Consider the following 18,639-nt stretch of genomic DNA (forward strand, 5'->3'; position numbering starts at 1 on the left):
TTGGGATGGGATTCTGTTGAAAGGGAATAAACTGGCAAATTGAGCATGTCAAGCTTTCGAGAGGGTAAGGGGAAGTCCTACTTGCAGGACAATGCATCTCACTGAGGGTTACTGAGGAGTTTGGCAAAGACAATGAAAGACTGGGGCCCTCAATCAGCAATTCAAAGTGAAAACCATTGCCACTTGGAAGCAGATGTCTCAAAGGGCGTGGGCTTCACCCGAAAAAGAAATGTGTCTAAAATCAGGCCACTGAGGTGCCTATGCTATTTGATTCAGCACTTTGATGGGCCACCGGTCCAGAAAACGTTGAGGGCTTTTACTTAAGAATCCAAGCTGGCCCCATGACAGCAATGAACTTCTACCCACTGGACCCCAAGACAGGCTGAAAACCAACAGCACTCTTGGCTTGAGACCGGATGCCACTGACCTCTGAGTCTTTCAGGAAAACTACAGAGCTGCCCCTTGGCTCTCCAACAGCAGACTTGGCCCTACACCAGAGGGTGTGATGGATGGAGACCAGCAGCGGGGCCAAGGACCGGTTTCTCCACGACAACATAAAAGCAGCAACGTGCGAACGTGGAGCCGGTCAGCACAACGTTCTCAAGTCATCCTCCTGTTCTTTTCCACCTCGTTTTGTGAACAGCTTCATTAGAGGACGGGATGAAAAGTTAAGTGTATGCCTAAAATAAAATGAAATTAAGACGCTTTTCACAAACAGGTCGGCTGCGGTTCACTGCGGACTGTGGGTGGAAGGGCTGTGAAAATGAGGGGAATTCACAGAAGCTATGAACGTGGGGCCTCCAAGCTGTAAGGAGGCCTGCTGACCTGTCAGGTAAGACTTACCTGACCCCCGAGTTCTCACAGTCCCCTCAACCTCTTTTTCATGCACGATACAGTCCGACTCTGTCTCCTACATCCTGCCTCTGGCCAACAATGTACGCTGAACTTTACTCTCTATAATCTGTATTATGAAAACTAGTAAAAAAAATAAAAAAAAAAGTGCCTTTTCAAACTAGCCTCCCCCCCTCCTCCAAGTCTACAGCTCCTGTCTTTTCTCCCAAGTGCCATTTGGTATGAGATAAGGACAAAAATGCACCCTCCTCTTCCTCACCGAACAGTGTGAGGGGCAGAGAACGTAGTTTTATGGACCAAAAACCTACGGCCAACTGCTCAGTGCAGCACCTTTGGGTGATCCTTTCCCGTCGGGGAAGCCATGAGGCTTGTGTGAGCAGACGGTACAGCAGCTTGTATCTAAGTGTGCTCTGTCCACCGGGGTGGCGTTTGTCACCGTTTCCCGTTGCAGACACTGGCCAGAGAAGGGCCCAAGGCACCAGAGGGGTTTCAGGTTCCTTCGACCAGCTGAGCAGATGCCCACTGGCTTGCAAATGAAGGCCAATAACGCTAAGCTCTGTACTCGGTTCCTTTGTAGGTCCAAACATTTTGGACTGAATCTACGGGATAGAATATGAAAAACAGTGCCGATGGGGAAGACAGGCACACGGAGGGGGACTGCAGCTTGTCTGGTACAGATCTGTGCCCAGTCTCACTCACCACGCCAACCTGGAGCACGTGTTGGGAGGAGGCCCGGCTACCACGGCAGCGCTCACTGGGAGTCTTGCGCAGGTGGGAGAACCGCAGAGGCCGCGGGTGAGCAAGGCACACACACCTTCAGTGGCAACGCTGGGTCTGGAAGCCCTGTGTTCCAGAAACCCCCAGCACTCCCTTCTGCAGGTTGAGTAAACGACAAATCCCACCTTTCCAGCCTGCTTTTGTAGGTGAAGGTGACCGTGTGCGTGTGAATGAATGTGGCAGAAACACTGTGACGACTTGGGTCCAACTCCTGCACAGAAAAATGATGCAACTACTCGACCCCCAGCACTGAGCATCCTTCAGACCCCTGCCCCTCCACGGCCCCACCACGGCTGCTCTTACTCGGAGCTGACACAGCTGCTGGGTCGGAAATCAAGTCTCCGCAGAGGAGCACTGTCCACTGCTTGTGGGGCAGGGAAGACCCCGCCCCAGATTCCAGGAATGGATTAGAAGCGCCGAGACTCATTATTTAGAGAATACTTTATTAGCGTCTGTAGTCAAACCCATGTAGATTAAGACCTTACATATTTAATAGAGTGCGTTACCCCTGTACAAATGGAAAAAATTATGTCGAATGTTTCTACACCAATATGGCTGTTAATTTCTGTACAATGCCAACCCAACACGGTACAACCGAGATAGTTTTTCCAAAGTTGACAGCACAGCTAAAGTTTCCAAAAATTCAAATTATATATATATATGTATATATACTTATTTATATAAAAAGACCAATAGCAGTATGTTATGCATCGATAGCAGCAACAGCCTTTCCAGGTTCCGCAGTCATCTGAACAAAATCAGAGACATCCAGCACACTCCATTTAAAAAAAAAAAAAAAAAGGTAAAAAACAAACCCCCAGAAAACAGCCAAGTTCTGTTACTGCTGTGGTACCTGGCACCATTTTGTTACTAGCTCCCCCATCATCATCTGGAAAGAAAACATTCTGGGACAACGTCATCAGCAACAGCTCCAATCAAGCACGGTCACGGCCACGCACCGTAAGCGGGACGACATGGTTCACACTCACAGAGGTATGGTACAGGACTGTCCTACAGCTAGAATACTAGAGGGTACAATGACAAAGGCATTATTTGAGACTTGATTTTGTTTCCCCAGCAGAGGGCCCGGCCAGAAGGGTGGGACGCGGCGGCTCTGGTGAGGTCCCACCCTCGCGGAGGCACCTTCCCCGCCAGGATCTCCTTTCACCAGCGGCATCGTCCTGGGTGCTCACGGGTCTTCATGGTACCAGCTAGAAACCGTTCTAAAAGGATCAAACCAAACCAAAACCAAAACACCCACCACACCCCGCAGATTCATACAAAGATGACCAAGTAGAGGGGAGCAAGACCCACCCTCACTAGTCTCCACCGAAGCTGCTGCGTCTGAGTGGGCAGAGCTCCACAGAAGCCTGAAGCCCAGCCACACTTCAAAGCCTCAGGCCACGAACAATTGCAGCACCATTCCGACAGAAGCAGCAGCCAAACCCCGCCCCCCCGGGGATGTTCAAGACGCTGACAGCACCGTTTCACCATCCCTCCACTCGTCCAGGAGAAGGGAAGACCGGTTATGGTACTTCATGTTCAAGTCAATTACATGTCACAAAAACAGCCGCCAGGGTCAGACATGGGCTCCTCCGCACAGCCCCAGTCCTTAACCGCTCTTCATCCCCCCAAACCCCCCCCATTCCCTGACCGCAGCCAAAGGCCGGCAGGGGGCAGCCTCCCAGCTGCTCGACCAGCTGGGATCACCTCACTGCCAGGGCTGGGCTCCTCCCCGGCAGGGTTCCTTCCCTCTCACTTCCGGTGTCCCATCTAACGGCAGCCATTTAGTTCTAAATGACACACACTCCAGGACTGTGTGCGTGTGTCTATGTAAATTCAGGCCAAGATGCATGGCAACCAACGGGGCGCGTGTTGTGTGGTGGGTGCGGCTTGTATCAGGGTGAGCGGCTCCTATGTCCTCCCGTGTGCCTCCGAGCTCCGGCCCTTGTACCCCTCTGGCTGCTGGCACTGCCCGACTGCACCCTTCCTCCTCCCCCTCGCCCCTCCCCCAGGCCCTGCAATAAACCACAGCCTTTTAAGATTTCGTTTCTTCCGTTTTGATGGCCTGAGGTTTGATGGGTCCAGTCCGAACAGGTTTGGTGGCCATAGTGGGTGCAGGGGGGGGCTTTTCTTCTCCTTTCTCCTGACAGACCCCAGGAGCGTCGGCCAACGCTTCAGGAGGCTTGCCTGCGTCGCCGTCCACCTTCGGGGCCTTGCCGCCTATCTGTTTGCTCTGCTGCTGCTCGGAGAAGAAGCGCTGCGTGGACTGAAGAACCTCTGCTCTCTGCTTTGCCTTAAAGAGTGAGAAAGGACAACTGAAGACGCTGCAGCTTCACCAAAGCCTGTCAAGTACTCTCAGTTTGGGTTCTCTCGCCAACCACCAATCGGCTTTCCCCACACTGGTTTGACCCAAACCAAAAGCACCTCATCAATCTCTTAGTGGAAGAATTTCTCCCTGTCACTGAAAACATTCCATGTGATTTTTACAAAATATTTGAAAAGAATAGGGCCACCTCCCACCACTTGTTCAAAGTTTACCCTCTTAAAATAATAGAATGGGAGTTGCTACTGGTTTGTATCTTGTCTGGAACAAACCTTATTGATATCAGATTCTACTTAGGGAGCCTGCTCGCAAACTTGAAACATATACGAAACACTTAAAACTGCTACTTATCAACATGTGGTCTACAACAGAACGAAAAGGAAGCACTTATATTGTGGCATTACCAACACCTAGGACCAAAGGTCTTGTGGCTGAGTCCTCTTCCCACAGCTCTCCTCTGCAGGGGAAGAGCAGCAGAAATTAGTGACCACACCCTCACTGGGCCACGGAATGCTGAGTGCTCCTACCTCACTCTGAGCTGGCAACATAACCGCCTCGTTTTAATGACTGCGGGCCCCAAGTACATACATACTTACGTCCTTCTGTAAGTTACACCAATGTAACAAACGTTTCTACACCTCCTGCATATACAAAAGCCCCACACGTTCTGTGAGTCCTCAGCACTGTCCAAAACTCTGAAGCAATTTTTGAGAAATTTGTGCCCTTCTCCACCCCTTTATTAAGCTACAATGCCATTTCCAACATGGGAATTTATGGAAAGTCTAGTGCCAAGGAGCCAGGAACAGAACTGGAAACCAAGGCCAAACGGTACCCAGAGATGTCTACACAGACGTGGCACCTGTACTAGTCACGCAGGCCACGGGTACCAGGAGTCCCACCGAGGGGGAGTCTTCGATCTGACCATCTGCCTGGGAGGAACCTGCGGCTGTCCGCCCAGAGCTCTGCAGGGCCCTGACCCAAGTGCTTCTGCCCGGAGGCCAGCCTGCGGCGGCCTGTCCCTGTCTGGAAGCAGCAGGCTTGTCCCTGTGCTGGTCCGACCTGACACAGAGCAGTGACGACACAGGCACGACGACGAGGGCCTGCCTCTCCAGTCCCGTCTGAGTGAACACGAGGCACGCGGGCCGGCCGGCAGCCGGGGAGGCTCCCGCGACAGAAACCGTCCCGCCCGCCCGGGCGCCTGCCTACAGGCACCCTCCGCACCAGCACACCTCCTGGGTTCGCGCCCCTCACGGCAAAGGACCCTCGAGTGCGTGTCTGAATTCCTCCTCTACAGCCACCACACGAACTGCTGTGGAACGCGGCCACTCCAGGCGGCAGGCAAAAAGGAGCGTGAACACAGTTTGGGAAGAACATGGGACTTGGATGACTCAAAATGGGTAACATGCCTTACCCATCCAAGTTGTCACAGAACCATAATTTATATCGTAAGCTTGGAGAAGGGGTGGAGGGAGAAAAACAAAGAAAGAAAATGGGAAAGCCTATAATAGTCCATATTACCTTTTTTTGCTCTTTCAAAAAACGTAGCAGCTAAACTCAGATCTCCCTCAAATATTTATTTTATAAGCAATTCATTTGGCCACAAGTTTAAAATGTTAACTTGTTTGTTGACAATAGTTGCAAAAGAAAAAAAGGGGGGTGGGGAGGAAAAAAAAGGTGTGTGTGTGGGGAACAGGGAGAAAAAAAAGTAAATAATAATAATAATATAATAATAGTAATAATAAAAAAAAAAGAAGAATGCCTGAGAGTGACCAGCGTGGGCCAGCCTGCCGGGACAGGAGTGCTGGGGTGTGGGGACGGGCCCGGAGCACCGAAGACGTGGTTCAGACAGAGGGTCGCTCTGGCGGTCGCCAGCACTGTACTAACCTTCATGTCTTGTTCAGCCTTCAGCGCGGCCTGGGCCTGAGTGCCCCTGGCTCCCGCCAGCGATCCACAAGGACCCCTGGCCATATGGGGCACACGGGCATGGCTCATGAGGCCTGTGGTCAGCGGAGGAGGCATCTGACTGGCCAGTGCCATTGGCGGCCTCTGAACAGGCGCTGGGAAGGTGTTAGTATGTGGGGCTCTTACCAATGGAGGGACCAGGTTAGGCTGAGAGAGGATCTGAGTGAAAAAAACAAAACATACAACATTAAACTGTTAAAAATTTCTTCTTGCCAACTAGACCGGCTGGCTCACCCCAGAGTACATCTGTACCGACTCCGCCAGGGAAGGAGGCGCACACCGTGCCGTCCCGGCTCCTGGACCGGGACGACGGGCCCGCCCAGGCCTCTAACAGGGGACGCGGGCAGGGAGGCTATTACTTAGGGCAGCTTTTAGAAAGATGTAACTGTAGAAGAGGCATACACCTCTACCAAACAGAATCAGAAAATAAAATTTAAAAAATGCTCATTTGACAAATACATGTTTTCTTAGGTACCAATTCTAGTTTGTGAGCGTTCTTATTTGAGTTAGTCCTTCTATCTGATCAGCAAAGAGAAGTGAGGCCAACATTTTTATACATATAAAGTACCTCTTGGAAAATTTACTGCACCTACAGAGTATCTTAAAAAAACAAAAACAAAAACCACACCAAAAGCAAACAAAAAACCTGGAAAACGCTAAGCACTGGGACCCTTCTCTGAAAAATCAACTTCTTCAAAGAGATAAAAGGAACGGAACTCAAATCGTTAGGGCTGTGTGGGGAATCCGCTGTTTCTACTGTCTGCTTTAGAACTGCAGTCGCCTGTGTCTATGGAAATGACCGAGACTGCACTGAAACGCCATCCATTGACTGCTAATAAGAAACTCTTTCTCATCAAAACGGTGCCTGAACTGGGTCTGACGGGCAGGACTCTCCGCTCGGCAGAGTCGCCAGGTCAGCAAGCACTTGCACGTAGACCACCCTTGTTTCTCACTCGCCGCGGCCCACCTGGGGTGCGAACTGTGCAGGAAATGGCTGGGTCATTCTCACAGTGGCGGGGGCTGACTGGAACTGCTTCTGATAGACAATGCTGCTCATTTTGCTGGACTGGCTGTTCGGACTGGTGGAAGTGGCCCTTGGAAAGAAGTCGTCACTGGTCAGTATGGCAGTGCCAGGTAATGAGGCTGTTAGATTCCTAGACAGTGCGCTTGGCAGACTCACAGATTTGGTTGTTGGTAAGAATTTACCCAAGATGAGTTACCAAACGTCACGGCAGTGGGGAGACACGGGAGAGGCAGAGGTGAGAAAGGATACTGGCTACATTTGCCCTGTATTTAAAAGTTTTTCTTGCAATACAGTACACCAAACACATTCTTAATAATTCAACAGCTTAACATTTCAGAGAGAACTACGAGAGAGTCTTGTGCTCACCACGGGACTGGCCGCACAGCACACATCTAACACACAAATGGTGCTCAGTCACTTGGGAATTCTACAGCAAACACAAATGCCTGTTTTACCGGAAGGGACTGGAGGTGGGTGTGGTGCTTCTTCCGCTGATGGGAGGGGTGCCTGGTTTTATATCAATGCCGCTTCCAAAGGCCTTCAGTTCCATTTCAGACATCTAAGAAAGAGCACAAAATAAACCTAACATTTCTGCAATCCTGTAAGCTAACATGCTGTGTTCAGTATTCTCTATATATAAAAACTTAATCCAGCAAAAAGCAAAGAACCTCAGTACCAAAATTCTACAATTTGTTTTCAAATACTGTGAAATTAACAAGGCCAAATTTGTGGCTGAGAAGTCTAAGAGGCAGTATAAACACAACTCGCCCACAAAACTGGAGAATTCTTTGCTCTAAGGTAAAACACAGAGGAGGCCAAACACATTTAAAGTATGCTGAGGTCTGTCATTTCCCAGGGGCGGCAACACCCGCACCTGCTCACTTACCTTCCCTGTGGCTGCGATCATGCTGTGCTGGGCCCCCGAGGGGACCAGCCCCCGGAAGGGCTGGCTGGCTTGTGCAGGGCGCCCCAGGCTTTGGGCCTGGGCCTGGGGGGCGGTGTGCTGCAAGGGGGGCTGCAGGGCCTGAGGCAGAGCGATCAGAGGCTGCCCGGCAGACCCAAAGTTCGGCAGGGAGAGCTGGGGCGCCGGCAGAGGCACGGTGACCTGGGACACAAGCAAACCGAAACTGGAGCGAGCGGCGTGCGCGGAGCCTGCTGCGCACGCGCCCCCTTGCCCACAGCACAGCTCTTCACGTGCGCCCACAACTCGAACCGGAAAACAGCAGCCCAATACTGCGTTTCCCACACCAACCTGCTGCTTAGTGACTATCTCCATCCTTTTACTAAGGGTGCAACAGTATAAATTGGCAGTGGAGAAACTAACTGAAATAATTATAAATGCCTTTGAATTAATCTACAGTACATGCCAAATAACCACAGAACACAGTAAAATCATGGGGCTACGCTGTAAGAAAGTAGTGACAACTTCCCAAGTACCAATTTACTTTGGGTGTAAATAAGGTCGTATATTTGAGTGGTCACTCCTGAAACAGCCACCAAAACTAGTTATGAGAGACTGACAGGGCCTGCCTCTTTCTTGCCCCCACCCACTTTAAGAGAGTAAACCCGTCAATGACATTGCTGAGAGACAGTTTCAAAAAATACACATTTTTTTCCCACTGAAAACCATTATTAGAACCATACACTTAAGAAACGTGCTCGTCACCCGACCTCTGCCGCGCCGCCCTGTGTATTACGGTCACCGGTGCGGTGGTCTTTAGTTTCCCTTCACCTCTGGCACGAAGGGGTCAAAGCCCCCATCACAGTGACTTGGACCTGCACATCCCCAAGGAGTTTTCAAACATTTATATGCATGGGGTCCTTTGTTAAAATAAACAATCACAGGGAAACCCATCACAAAAACTAAAATAAACAGCGGAACTGAGGCAAGTGCGGGAGGGGAGGCGGGTGCTGTGGGACTCTAGGGCCCCCGTGGGGGTCCTCGGCCATCTTGGAGAAAACTGCCGTGCTCGCCCCCATCTGGGCTCCACCGAAGCTCCCACACAAGAGAAGAAATGGTAACAGCAGTAGTAACGAAAACGGAGGAAATTTACCATGCCACAGTTTACCTGCTGGAGAGCACTCGGGGACTGGGCAGTGTTATAGAAGTTTGTCTGACCAGGCTGCTGTACTTGTCCAGAATAAAGATTTGAAGCCTGGGTAAGATTTGCTCTAGCCTAGAAAATAGCAACAAGAAAACAGCAGTAAGATCCGGAAGGTTATAGCTCCAAAGCGATCTTGTAAGAATTCACTACTAGATAAACAGGAAGACCTTTGTTTTCTGTCTTTTCACATTTTCTTTCTTTAAAAACTGTCCTTAAGTCGCCTTCTGCTGAGAATACGACGACGCCTGCTCTAGTCCCCACAGGACTTACCTGCAGAAGATGCGTGTCCATCAGCTGTGAGGCCCCCAGCCCTGACGCCTGGCCCAGCTGGTGTTCGTACAGGATGGGAATAGGCTGAGTGCTGGAAGTCTGCTGAAAGGCAAGGCCCGACTGTGCCTTGGCAAGTTCCTGGTGCTGGACTGCTGGGAAGTTGTGAATGGCAGTGCCAGAAAGGACCACAGATGGCTGGGACAAGCTGCTCTGCATGAAGGCCGGCTGAGATCTATACGGGTATCGAAGCAAAAAGGCTGTGTCAGAAGTCAGTTCCATCTGGAACCTGGAAACCTCAAGAGCGAGTGGCCTAAGTGCCAAGAGCCCCAACGAGCCTAAGAAAAGAGGCAGAGGACCCAAACCTTGCTTGAGGTGCTTGTTTTAAGACGTGGAGCCTACTATACAAGGAGGTCCCATGTGTCGAAGTTCTGTGAAAAGGTGTCCTCTTCCTGGAAACTGAGGTCTCTCCTCCTCTTGAACAATGAGAATGAGTCTCGCTTCACGTGTTCATTAGCAGGCTCAGAGCCAGACCTGTCACTCCCTCTTTGGTACTGACACTGCCTTTAACTTACAGTACCAACAGCTCTGACTTTCATCATCTGTATTTCATGACTTCCCCTCATATGTTTCTTACAAGAGGCCTCAAGACCTCTATGGAATGAAGCAGAGTACTAGTTCGTATCAGGATTATTCATGAAGTATCTTTATATATATAACTTATTTTTTAGAGAGGGGAAGGGAGGGAGAAAGAGAGGGAGAAACATCCATGTGCAAGAGATTTGGTTGCCTCTTATATACCAACTGGGGACCTGGCCTGCAACCCAGGCATGTGTCCTGATGGGGGAACCAAACTGGTGACCCCTCATTTGCAGGATGGCTCTCACCCCAATGAGCCACACCAGCCAGGGCTTTTTTTTAAATTGAGGTATAATGCATTAAACATAATGATCTAGAATTTGTGTAATGCAAAGCGACCAGCACGGTAAGTCAACACCTGTTACGTAGTCGTACGCTTTTCAAATGCGAACTTTTAAGATCTACTTTCTTAGTAACTTTAAAGTAGAGAACACAACATTATGATCAAAGGGTCAAAACTTCCACTTATACAATAAATAAGTGACAAGGCTGAAATGTATACCACGACAACTTGAAAACATTAAGAAAATTCAATGCTGAACTAACCCTCAGGAGCGAGGCCTCCGATATACACTTCATAAAACTGAAGTGACGGTAAAGATGGTGCCACCAATAACACCTTACTTTGTTCAAATGACATGTGGCCAACACTAGGCCCGCAGGCCGAATCCAGCCCTCCACGTCCATTCCACCCGGCAGCAGTGCCCAGTTCTCGCTTCACTGTTCAGGAGCAGTCCTGTATTTCTACAGCCCTGAAGTACACCCAGCCCTTTGAAGGCAACCGAGAGGCGGATGCGGCCCCTAGTGAAAATGAGTCCGACACCCCTGATCTCACGTCACAAGTCATCTTAACAATGTCTCCTTGTAATTTATGCTTCAAATATAAATAAAATGGGAAAAACACAATACACTGTAAACCGTGCTGGGAGAAATTAACTCGGGGATTCCCTACTAATAAACACAAATAAAGCCGAGAGCCAGGAGCAGCAGAGGGGTGTGGTGCCCACGCGACCAGTGCTCAGAGTCCGCACACCTGGGCCTTCCCAGCAGCAGCCGGGCTCACACGGCATTCCTGCCAAGCAGGCCGCTCCGCCGCACTGGCCCTCTGCCCCCATGGCCACCGGCCTCTCTGCCAGAGCTGGAAGGAGCTGCAGCTTTTCAACTTGTCAAGCAGCTGATACCAGTGCAAAGGAGACTGGTTTGTGAGACTGAATCTGTTTGCTATTTCTGGATTAGAAATTTTACATTTTTATTTTTGCCACAAATTCCAAGATACCCCCACACTTACTAATACAAAAGAGACAGCCTCTAACTTCTAGTTGGGGTAAATAGTTTCACTTTTACAGGCAATCTCGTGGAATGAACTGACTAAATGGGGTGATAACAGAAAATAAGACATACTATATAACTGACTTACACAGATGTGCTAAGTGCTACTGAAGAATCGCTCACGGAGAACAAAAGCGAGAGCCACAGTTTTGGAGTTCACTGACAACCCTCCGTTAGGAAGGGCAGGCAGCTGATCCCAGGCTGGCGCAGGGTCACGGTTCACGTAAAACCTGAAGGAAACGAGCTGCGCCAGCGACTTCCAACCTGTCATCTCCGCACACAGAGACTAGTCACTGAAACTCTGTGGCACAGCAACAATGTGTTTTTTTGTTGATCTGACAAAAAAAAAAATGTATTTTGATTCATTCACACTGGACAGCTACTATAGTGTTACATGTCCAGCTGAATGGCTGTTGTGATTTTTTAAAATGTGACCATCTAAAGACAAAGAGGTCAGTGCCTGACTGACCAGTCAGGGACTTCGCCCTTGAAAATGCTTGTAGTGCACCAGCCGAAACTGTCAAGCTTTACCGATCAATGCCAAGTCTAATCTACAAAGTGTGGAAATTCTATCTGAACCACATCGAAACCCAACACATTTCTAAAAGCAAATGCATAACTCTCCAACCTTCCTAAGCTGCTCTAAGTAATTTAGTTTTTGTTTCGAGGATTTTATTGCCACCACAATGAGCAGGAATGACAGCAGCCTTGCTGTGAGTGCTGTTGCCACCAATTCTTGTCCCCAGGCTTCCACTCTCAAGCTGGAGATGAGACACACCTGTGGTTGAACAGGGGCTGTCACTTATTTGCAGTGTAACCTTAGGTAAACAAATAAACATACAAAACCCCAACCCCTTCAAACCCCAACCTCCCTGCCAAGTGGGGTGACACGGACTCCCGGAGATGCCTGTATGGAGACTGACTTCACGAGCCGCTGCGTGGCGGCCACACGTACCACTGCGACTTCCCTTCTTCGCCTGGCCTCCATTCCTCCTCTGCGTCACAGTCTGCCTCGGCCTGCGCTCAGATGCAGCGGACTCGAGTTCTAGCTCTTAGTAGCAAGATGGCACTTGCACTTCTGAGACCCTTAGCAGCTACCTCCTATGACTTTAACTACCCCGGGATGGCCATTACCCTCTTCTTCAAGAAGCTCTGAGGCCTGACTTTGTTCAGTGAAGTCGGACTGAAATGACCAGAGACTGAGGTTCACGACACAATCAACCTGATCAACAACATAATGCGGTTTATAACAGGGTCACCCTAGCTTATAGGGTGCAGGAAGAAGCAGAGGGATACGGCAAAAAAGGTCGGCAATTACAATGTCTCCAAACCCCAAACACACTTTGAAGTGGTTACCTATATGGTTGCAGGGAAGAGCCGAACAGTTCCTGAGCCTGGGAGACGGCGGGCGCGGCCCCCAGACTCAGCTGGGCCTGGTGCTGCCCTTGCAGCGGTGCGTAGATGGGGATCGGGATCTGCTGCACCGAGGCGGGCTGCCGAGCAAGGAGAGAGCAGTGTGAGGCCGCGGACACAGGCACGACAGGGGGAAACACAATCAGCTACGAAAGGAACGAAAGATTCACGCCACGTGCCAGTTCCCTTTGAAAGCAAAACCAAATGTAAACATTTACCTTTTCCTTTCAAGCCATTACTTGGTTCTACATTGTTAACCATTAAGCTTCAGCAAAATATGGCAAGGTTTTAACACTGGTAATTATGGGTTGTCCCATGTTGTTAAAAGAAGTTTATGACTTCAAAGAGTCTATTCTATGTAGCCCAAGATAACGGTCACACCATAAAACTGCCAATGAGCAACCGCAGCTCGGGAGCAGCCCGTGGTGCCCACCTGAGAAAGGCCGGGCTGGAAGCCCTGCTGCTGAGCCAGCGATGGCGGAGCCAGCCGTGCGTGCTGCGTGCTGAACAAGTGGCTGGTGTCCATGTAGAAGGCTGGGATCTGAGCTACACACCGTCAGGAGGAAACAAGCAGTTGTGAGTGTCTCGTCTCAGAATTTAACACATCGATCTATGACATTAAAATGAAGCTCTCATGCACTGCCAATCGGTGTGCACTAGTAACGTATTACACACTACAATAAAATAAAAAAGAACCTGCTGAACAGCAAACCCACTCCAATTTTAACCCTGTCAACTACAGTTTAGTGAAATATTTAAAAGATCAGACATTTAATAATTAAAAGAATTTGGTACAGATTTTTAACAGGTATCAATGTATTATACACACTATTTTGCAATTTTCTATGTTTTGAAGAACTTCCCATATTGTTTTAAATTTGGCACCATTATAAATGGTGCTGCAATGAATGAACACCCTCATACACATATCTCTGGTTAATAAATCTGTAAAAAAGTAAACTTATTTATCTGACACAAATAAACTTACTAACAATGAAATTGTTGCTACAGTTATGTACACATAAAATACCCTGAGAAACTTTTCTAAAAGAATTATGACAAATTTATATGCTCACCAGCAAGGTACTTAACTAAGAGCCCAATACAACATCCATGACCCTTATAGATACTGGGTATTAAGGTGCTGGTTATCAATTGTTCTACTCTTGCCCACACGGAAAGGCAAGAAATAGCTTCACTGTTATTTTGAATTTAAATCATTACTGAGTTAGAGTATTATTCAAATGTTCATTTACTATTTAGTTCAGATTAATACTGTGACATTTAGTAGTACAAGTTACCCCACCCTCAATACATAATTTTTTCTTAGGTTTATTCTTCCCCATGAAGTTTAGAATGTGGCAAGTTTCAGAAAACAAACTTCTGTAATGACTGGAATAGTTTCAAATGTGTAAGTTATTTTTTATGTTATTAGACACTAACTTGTCAAATATGTGTGAAAAAAACAATTGCCAAGAGTGCCAGAATGCCTATCAAGAAGACAGCAGTCGTCCTGGCTGGCGTAGCTCAGTGGACTGAGTGCGGGCCTGCGAACCAAACAACCTCAGTTCGATTCCCAGTCCGGGCACCTGCCTGATTTGCAGGCCAGTTCCCAGCAGGGGACGCACAAGAGGCAACCACTTATTGATATTTCTCTCCCTCTCTCCTTCCTTTCCCCTCTAAAGATAAATAAATAAAATCTTAAAAAAAAAAAAAAAAAGACAGCAGTCAATATTTTGTGGAAATAAACTTGCAAAGCAGGTAAAAAACACCTAAGCTGGAAAGGGTAACTAAGAAAAGAAACAAGCATTCGGAAGCCCCGCCCACTCAGGCCCGGCCCCACCTGCCGCAGACTGAGACACGTAGACCTGCGGGCTCTGCTGCTGCTGGGCGATGAGGGAGGGCATGCAGCTCAGCTGGGAGAAATGGCTGGCGGAGGGCAGGCTGCTCGTCTGTAACTGCTGGGGTTTCACTTTACAAATATTAGGAGGGTCTGACGTGGTTGTAGATTTTGTGCTCAGAGAAGAGGTAGTGTATGTACCAGCTCCTGTATTTGGGAGGGATAAAATAAGGGAACAATAAAGTATATTTTAAAGTGCCATAGCTGTTCAGAGTAAAATAACTCAAGTGCCAACCAGAAACCAGAAAATTAATGTCTGTGGCCCCACCATGTACTTAGAAGCGGTGTGTACCGCAGGCTAAAAGGAGACATGTCATTATCATAATTATCACTATCTATCTATAGCTCTCCCCCTCTCCCCAGCACTCCCCCTGCATGTACCTTAAAAAAGAGCGAGAGAGACACAGACAGACAAGTAAGTGGCATTCTACAACTTGAAAGATCAAAGATTTCCGGTGATCAATGAGCTCTAATGACGGTAATACTGGAGCAAATGACAACACCAGTATTTGATGAAAAAGGGAGATGGGGCGGTCATCAGCATCAGACAACCAGTGATGCTGTATCCAAGAGAGGAGGACCAAGATCAAGGGGCCTCTGCTCTTCCACTCGAGTCTCTACCAGCAGGATGACAGGAAGGCCCTCATGGAAAAATTTATCCTAGTTGGAGGGCCAAGGAGAAACCACACATACCTGGAAAAAAATGAAATAGCTAGGTTCCAAAGGAAGAACTAGGAAGCTCTGCAGCCCCTTTATTTCCTACTCTTCCGACAGACCCTCCTGCAGTGGACTGAGGCCCAAGCACAGCCGGGGGTGGAGCTGGGGCAGGGGATGCTTGCATAGCAGCAGACAGAATTGGAAGAGTCTTTTTGATATGAGTCTCTGGGTTTGTCTTAATAAATAACAAACACACTTCTGATTCTAAATAATATCAAAACAACTGTAGTGTAACCCAAAGATTGGTTCTCTTGGTACTTAAAACTAGCAGAGAATCCCAGAAAAAGAGAGAGCAGTATTGCCATCGGTAAAGAAGACCAGTTGGAAAAAGTAAATTCTTTGCTGCATGTGTTTTGTAACTATTGGAAAGGAGTTTAGTTACTGGTTTGGAAATGTGAGAGAATATTGGGAAGCATGAAATGAAATGTGTGTTCAGTAAAAGAATCGCATTTATACACATGGTGAAAGGGCATGTTTCCCCCAGAGTCGAGCGTTTTAGAAACTGCCCCTGCGATTCTGAGAGCTGTAAAGCCTCCCAAATGACAGGATTGCGCACTAGTGACAAATTAAGGAAAGATCACCTTTCTAACTGGGGATGCTGACGGACTCTCCTTTAAAAACAAACAAAAACAAAAATCCCCAAACCAGTGGACAGCATCTGCTCAAAAAACAGAGACTAGAAACGCTCTACTCAAAACTCTTCAACAGAATAACCCAGCAGATTTGGGCCAACACCTCCTTCAAATCAGATACAGACTCCAAAAACTTTAAAGCCACATGACTGTTTTATCTCTGAGTTGGTTAAATTAGCTGTGTGTGAATTCAAAAGTAAAAATCAAGAGGTAAATTTTACAGAAAAGTTCAGAGAAACAGTAAAATTTCCCCCACCAACTGCTTACCAGCACCCACACTGGGCACAGGGCAGGGACGGGGAGAAAGGAAGGCCCAGCGGTGCTTTGGGAGCCACCAAGAAGCATCTGCTAAACGGAAACTGGGAGAGTGGAGAGGGGCGTGGGTAAGACTGGCAGGAAGTTACTTATGCACAATCTGGCATCTTTTGCAAACAACACTTTTTTGGGGGACAGTAAACAGAAAGCCATCCTGAGAAGTAAGCACGAATGAAAGGTTCTTAAAGAAAGGGCACAGAGACTTCCACCTGACAGTGACGTCGTAGGGGTGACGGAGGCGACTGGGATCTGCGGCATGGACGCACTGGAGAAGGAGTTGTAATTTGCGCCACTGGGCCCGGTGGCACTGCTGCTGACCCCAGGGGCAATTGGAGGGGCCGTGGAAGTCACGGGAGAGCCCTTTTCCCTCACAGTTGGAGAATTCTCCCACGCCTTCCGGGCAGACTCCATCTGCAATGAAACAGCAAACAAGTCACTATGCTAACATAGAATGTGTGTGTGTGTATAAAAACATTGCACACATGTACATATATCTATATTTAAATTCCAATATAATCTTTCAGAAACGACAACAATAAATGCTGAGGACCCAAGGGGTTGCAAACCTTTCATTCCCCTGCTGTATCTCTGCTTTTTTACTTAAATTGGGAGGCAGTGGGCTTTGATGATGTCTTCATAGAGAGCTTGCTGATGGCTTTGGCAAATGCGTCGGTGACATACACTGGCACAGCTGCAGTACCATCTAGACCCGAGTCCCTGCCCTGACCAGTGACTAAGAAGACAGAGCCACCAGGCCGCGCCAGGCCTGATGTGAGGCTCTCCACCAATACCCACGCCCTGTTTTTTCTTTTTAGGCCAACGGCTTTCAAATGGCAGATGCCAGGCACCTTTTGTTTGGCTGTTTTATGCTCACAGTGTTTTTAAAAGGCAATGTAGGTCCTGGCTGGTGTGGCTCAGTGGGTTGGGTGTCACTGTTCAACCCAAAAGGTTGTGAGTTCGATTCCCAGACAGGGTACATGCCTGGGTTGTGGGTTTGGTCTTCAGTCAGGGCACATGCCAAAAGGCAACGGATCATTATTTCCTTCCCTCTCTGGAATCAATCAATCAATCAACCAAAAATAAATAGATAGACAGACAGATAAATGGTAATGTAAGCAGCTAGGTTTTAGGCTTGGGTGTAGCAGAGACACTTGCTCCCCATTTCGGCCTCCTCGGACATTTCAGGTACTGGCGTGCCTTTGTGTCTGGGGCCACCAGCTCTAGCCGCGGTCTCCTAGCTCCTGGAAAGGTGACCAACAGGCCTTACTTCAATCTAGTTTCAGTCTTTCTAGAACAGTGCTGTTCAACAGACATAAAAATGCAAGTCATACATATAATTTAAACTTTGTCGTTGCATTTTAAAAAATAAAGAGGTGACACTAATTTTGATCACATTTTATTCAACTCAGTATAAAAACCTGCTAAGAACATAAAAGTTGAGATGTTGTAATAAAAAAAAACAAACCTACCATTTCAGACCCAGCGTCCGTTTCGCTGTGTACCGAGGCGCGTCTCCCCTCACTTGGACGGGCCGCACCCAGCGCCCACGGGCGCAGACCCTCAAGAGCCCCACGGCTACTTGAACACGGGGCAAAGACACACACACACACACACACACACACACACACACACACACACACACACACACACACACACACAGAGTCTGAGGTTTTCAGTCCCACCGAGCAAAGGAAAATTCAGTTGCCATGTCTTACATGAGTGTACTACTTTTTAATAAGATTTTTAAATAGCATGGTTATTAGGAAATTTATAGGTTCTCTGTACCAACTTTTGAAGTTTTAACCTTATTTCCATTGTAAGAATTTGAGAAATATTACATGCTTCCCTGCTTTCCTTTTAAAACAGACATAATATATAAATTAACCTTTTAAAAAATGACTTATTCCATAAACTCAAAGTACAATACACGCTTATGTTTGCTTACATCTTTTCCTCACCAGCACTGTGCTTGCTGGTTTCACATCTGTTTTATTTTAAAACAAAAGTTGCTTTAAAATTTTGAATGCGTGTGTGAAAAAACAACTTAATGTAACTGCCTTTTAAGACGGAGATTCTGTGATTTGGAGCAATTTGATCCAGTACAATGCTTTTTATACCAGTTTTATGGTGTTCAAAGCATAAATTAGAACTAATCAAACTTGCATAATACATAGGCCACATACATTTGGCTTTACTTCATTACTTAAATAGCAGGATAATTTAGATTTTAATTTTGGAAATTCAAGGAAACCAAAAAGTATAATTACTTAACTATATTTTTCCCCTTGGTAAATACACTGTCAGTAATAATATCCAGTTTTATATCCATATAAAACAGAACTTTTCTATACCTTTTATGTTACCCAAATACAGAGCTGTCA

General features: G+C 47.7%; 1 protein-coding gene across 15 annotated transcripts in view; it reads right to left on the reverse strand.

Annotated features, from left to right (window-relative positions):
- Window positions 1-2,052: 2,052 nt before the first annotated feature.
- Window positions 2,053-18,639, reverse strand: part of PRRC2C (proline rich coiled-coil 2C) — a 79,268-nt gene continuing 62,681 nt past the window's right edge. For 7 of the 15 annotated variants that reach the window (XM_053659291.1, XM_053659284.1, XM_053659287.1 and 4 more), the window contains 11 exons: window positions 16,468-16,669; window positions 14,538-14,741; window positions 13,128-13,240; window positions 12,638-12,774; window positions 9,317-9,548; window positions 8,996-9,118; window positions 7,828-8,046; window positions 7,397-7,500; window positions 6,885-7,011; window positions 5,840-6,076; window positions 2,053-3,925 (listed from right to left, as the gene is read on the reverse strand). In XM_053659291.1, the coding sequence (XP_053515266.1) occupies window positions 3,668-3,925; window positions 5,840-6,076; window positions 6,885-7,011; window positions 7,397-7,500; window positions 7,828-8,046; window positions 8,996-9,118; window positions 9,317-9,548; window positions 12,638-12,774; window positions 13,128-13,240; window positions 14,538-14,741; window positions 16,468-16,669 (1,956 nt within the window). In that variant the 3' untranslated portion in view covers window positions 2,053-3,667. Of the gene's footprint in view, window positions 3,926-4,359; window positions 4,413-5,839; window positions 6,077-6,884; window positions 7,012-7,396; window positions 7,501-7,827; window positions 8,047-8,995; window positions 9,119-9,316; window positions 9,549-12,637; window positions 12,775-13,127; window positions 13,241-14,537; window positions 14,742-16,467; window positions 16,670-18,639 lie in introns of all 15 variants that reach the window. The other 8 variants (XM_053659288.1, XM_053659286.1, XM_037167469.2 and 5 more) reach the window with 6 other exon arrangements.

This window comes from Artibeus jamaicensis, unplaced genomic scaffold, assembly GCF_021234435.1.
Source record: "Artibeus jamaicensis isolate MK-2021 breed Jamaican fruit bat unplaced genomic scaffold, CSHL_Jam_final scaffold_625, whole genome shotgun sequence".
NCBI lineage: Eukaryota > Metazoa > Chordata > Mammalia > Chiroptera > Phyllostomidae > Artibeus > Artibeus jamaicensis.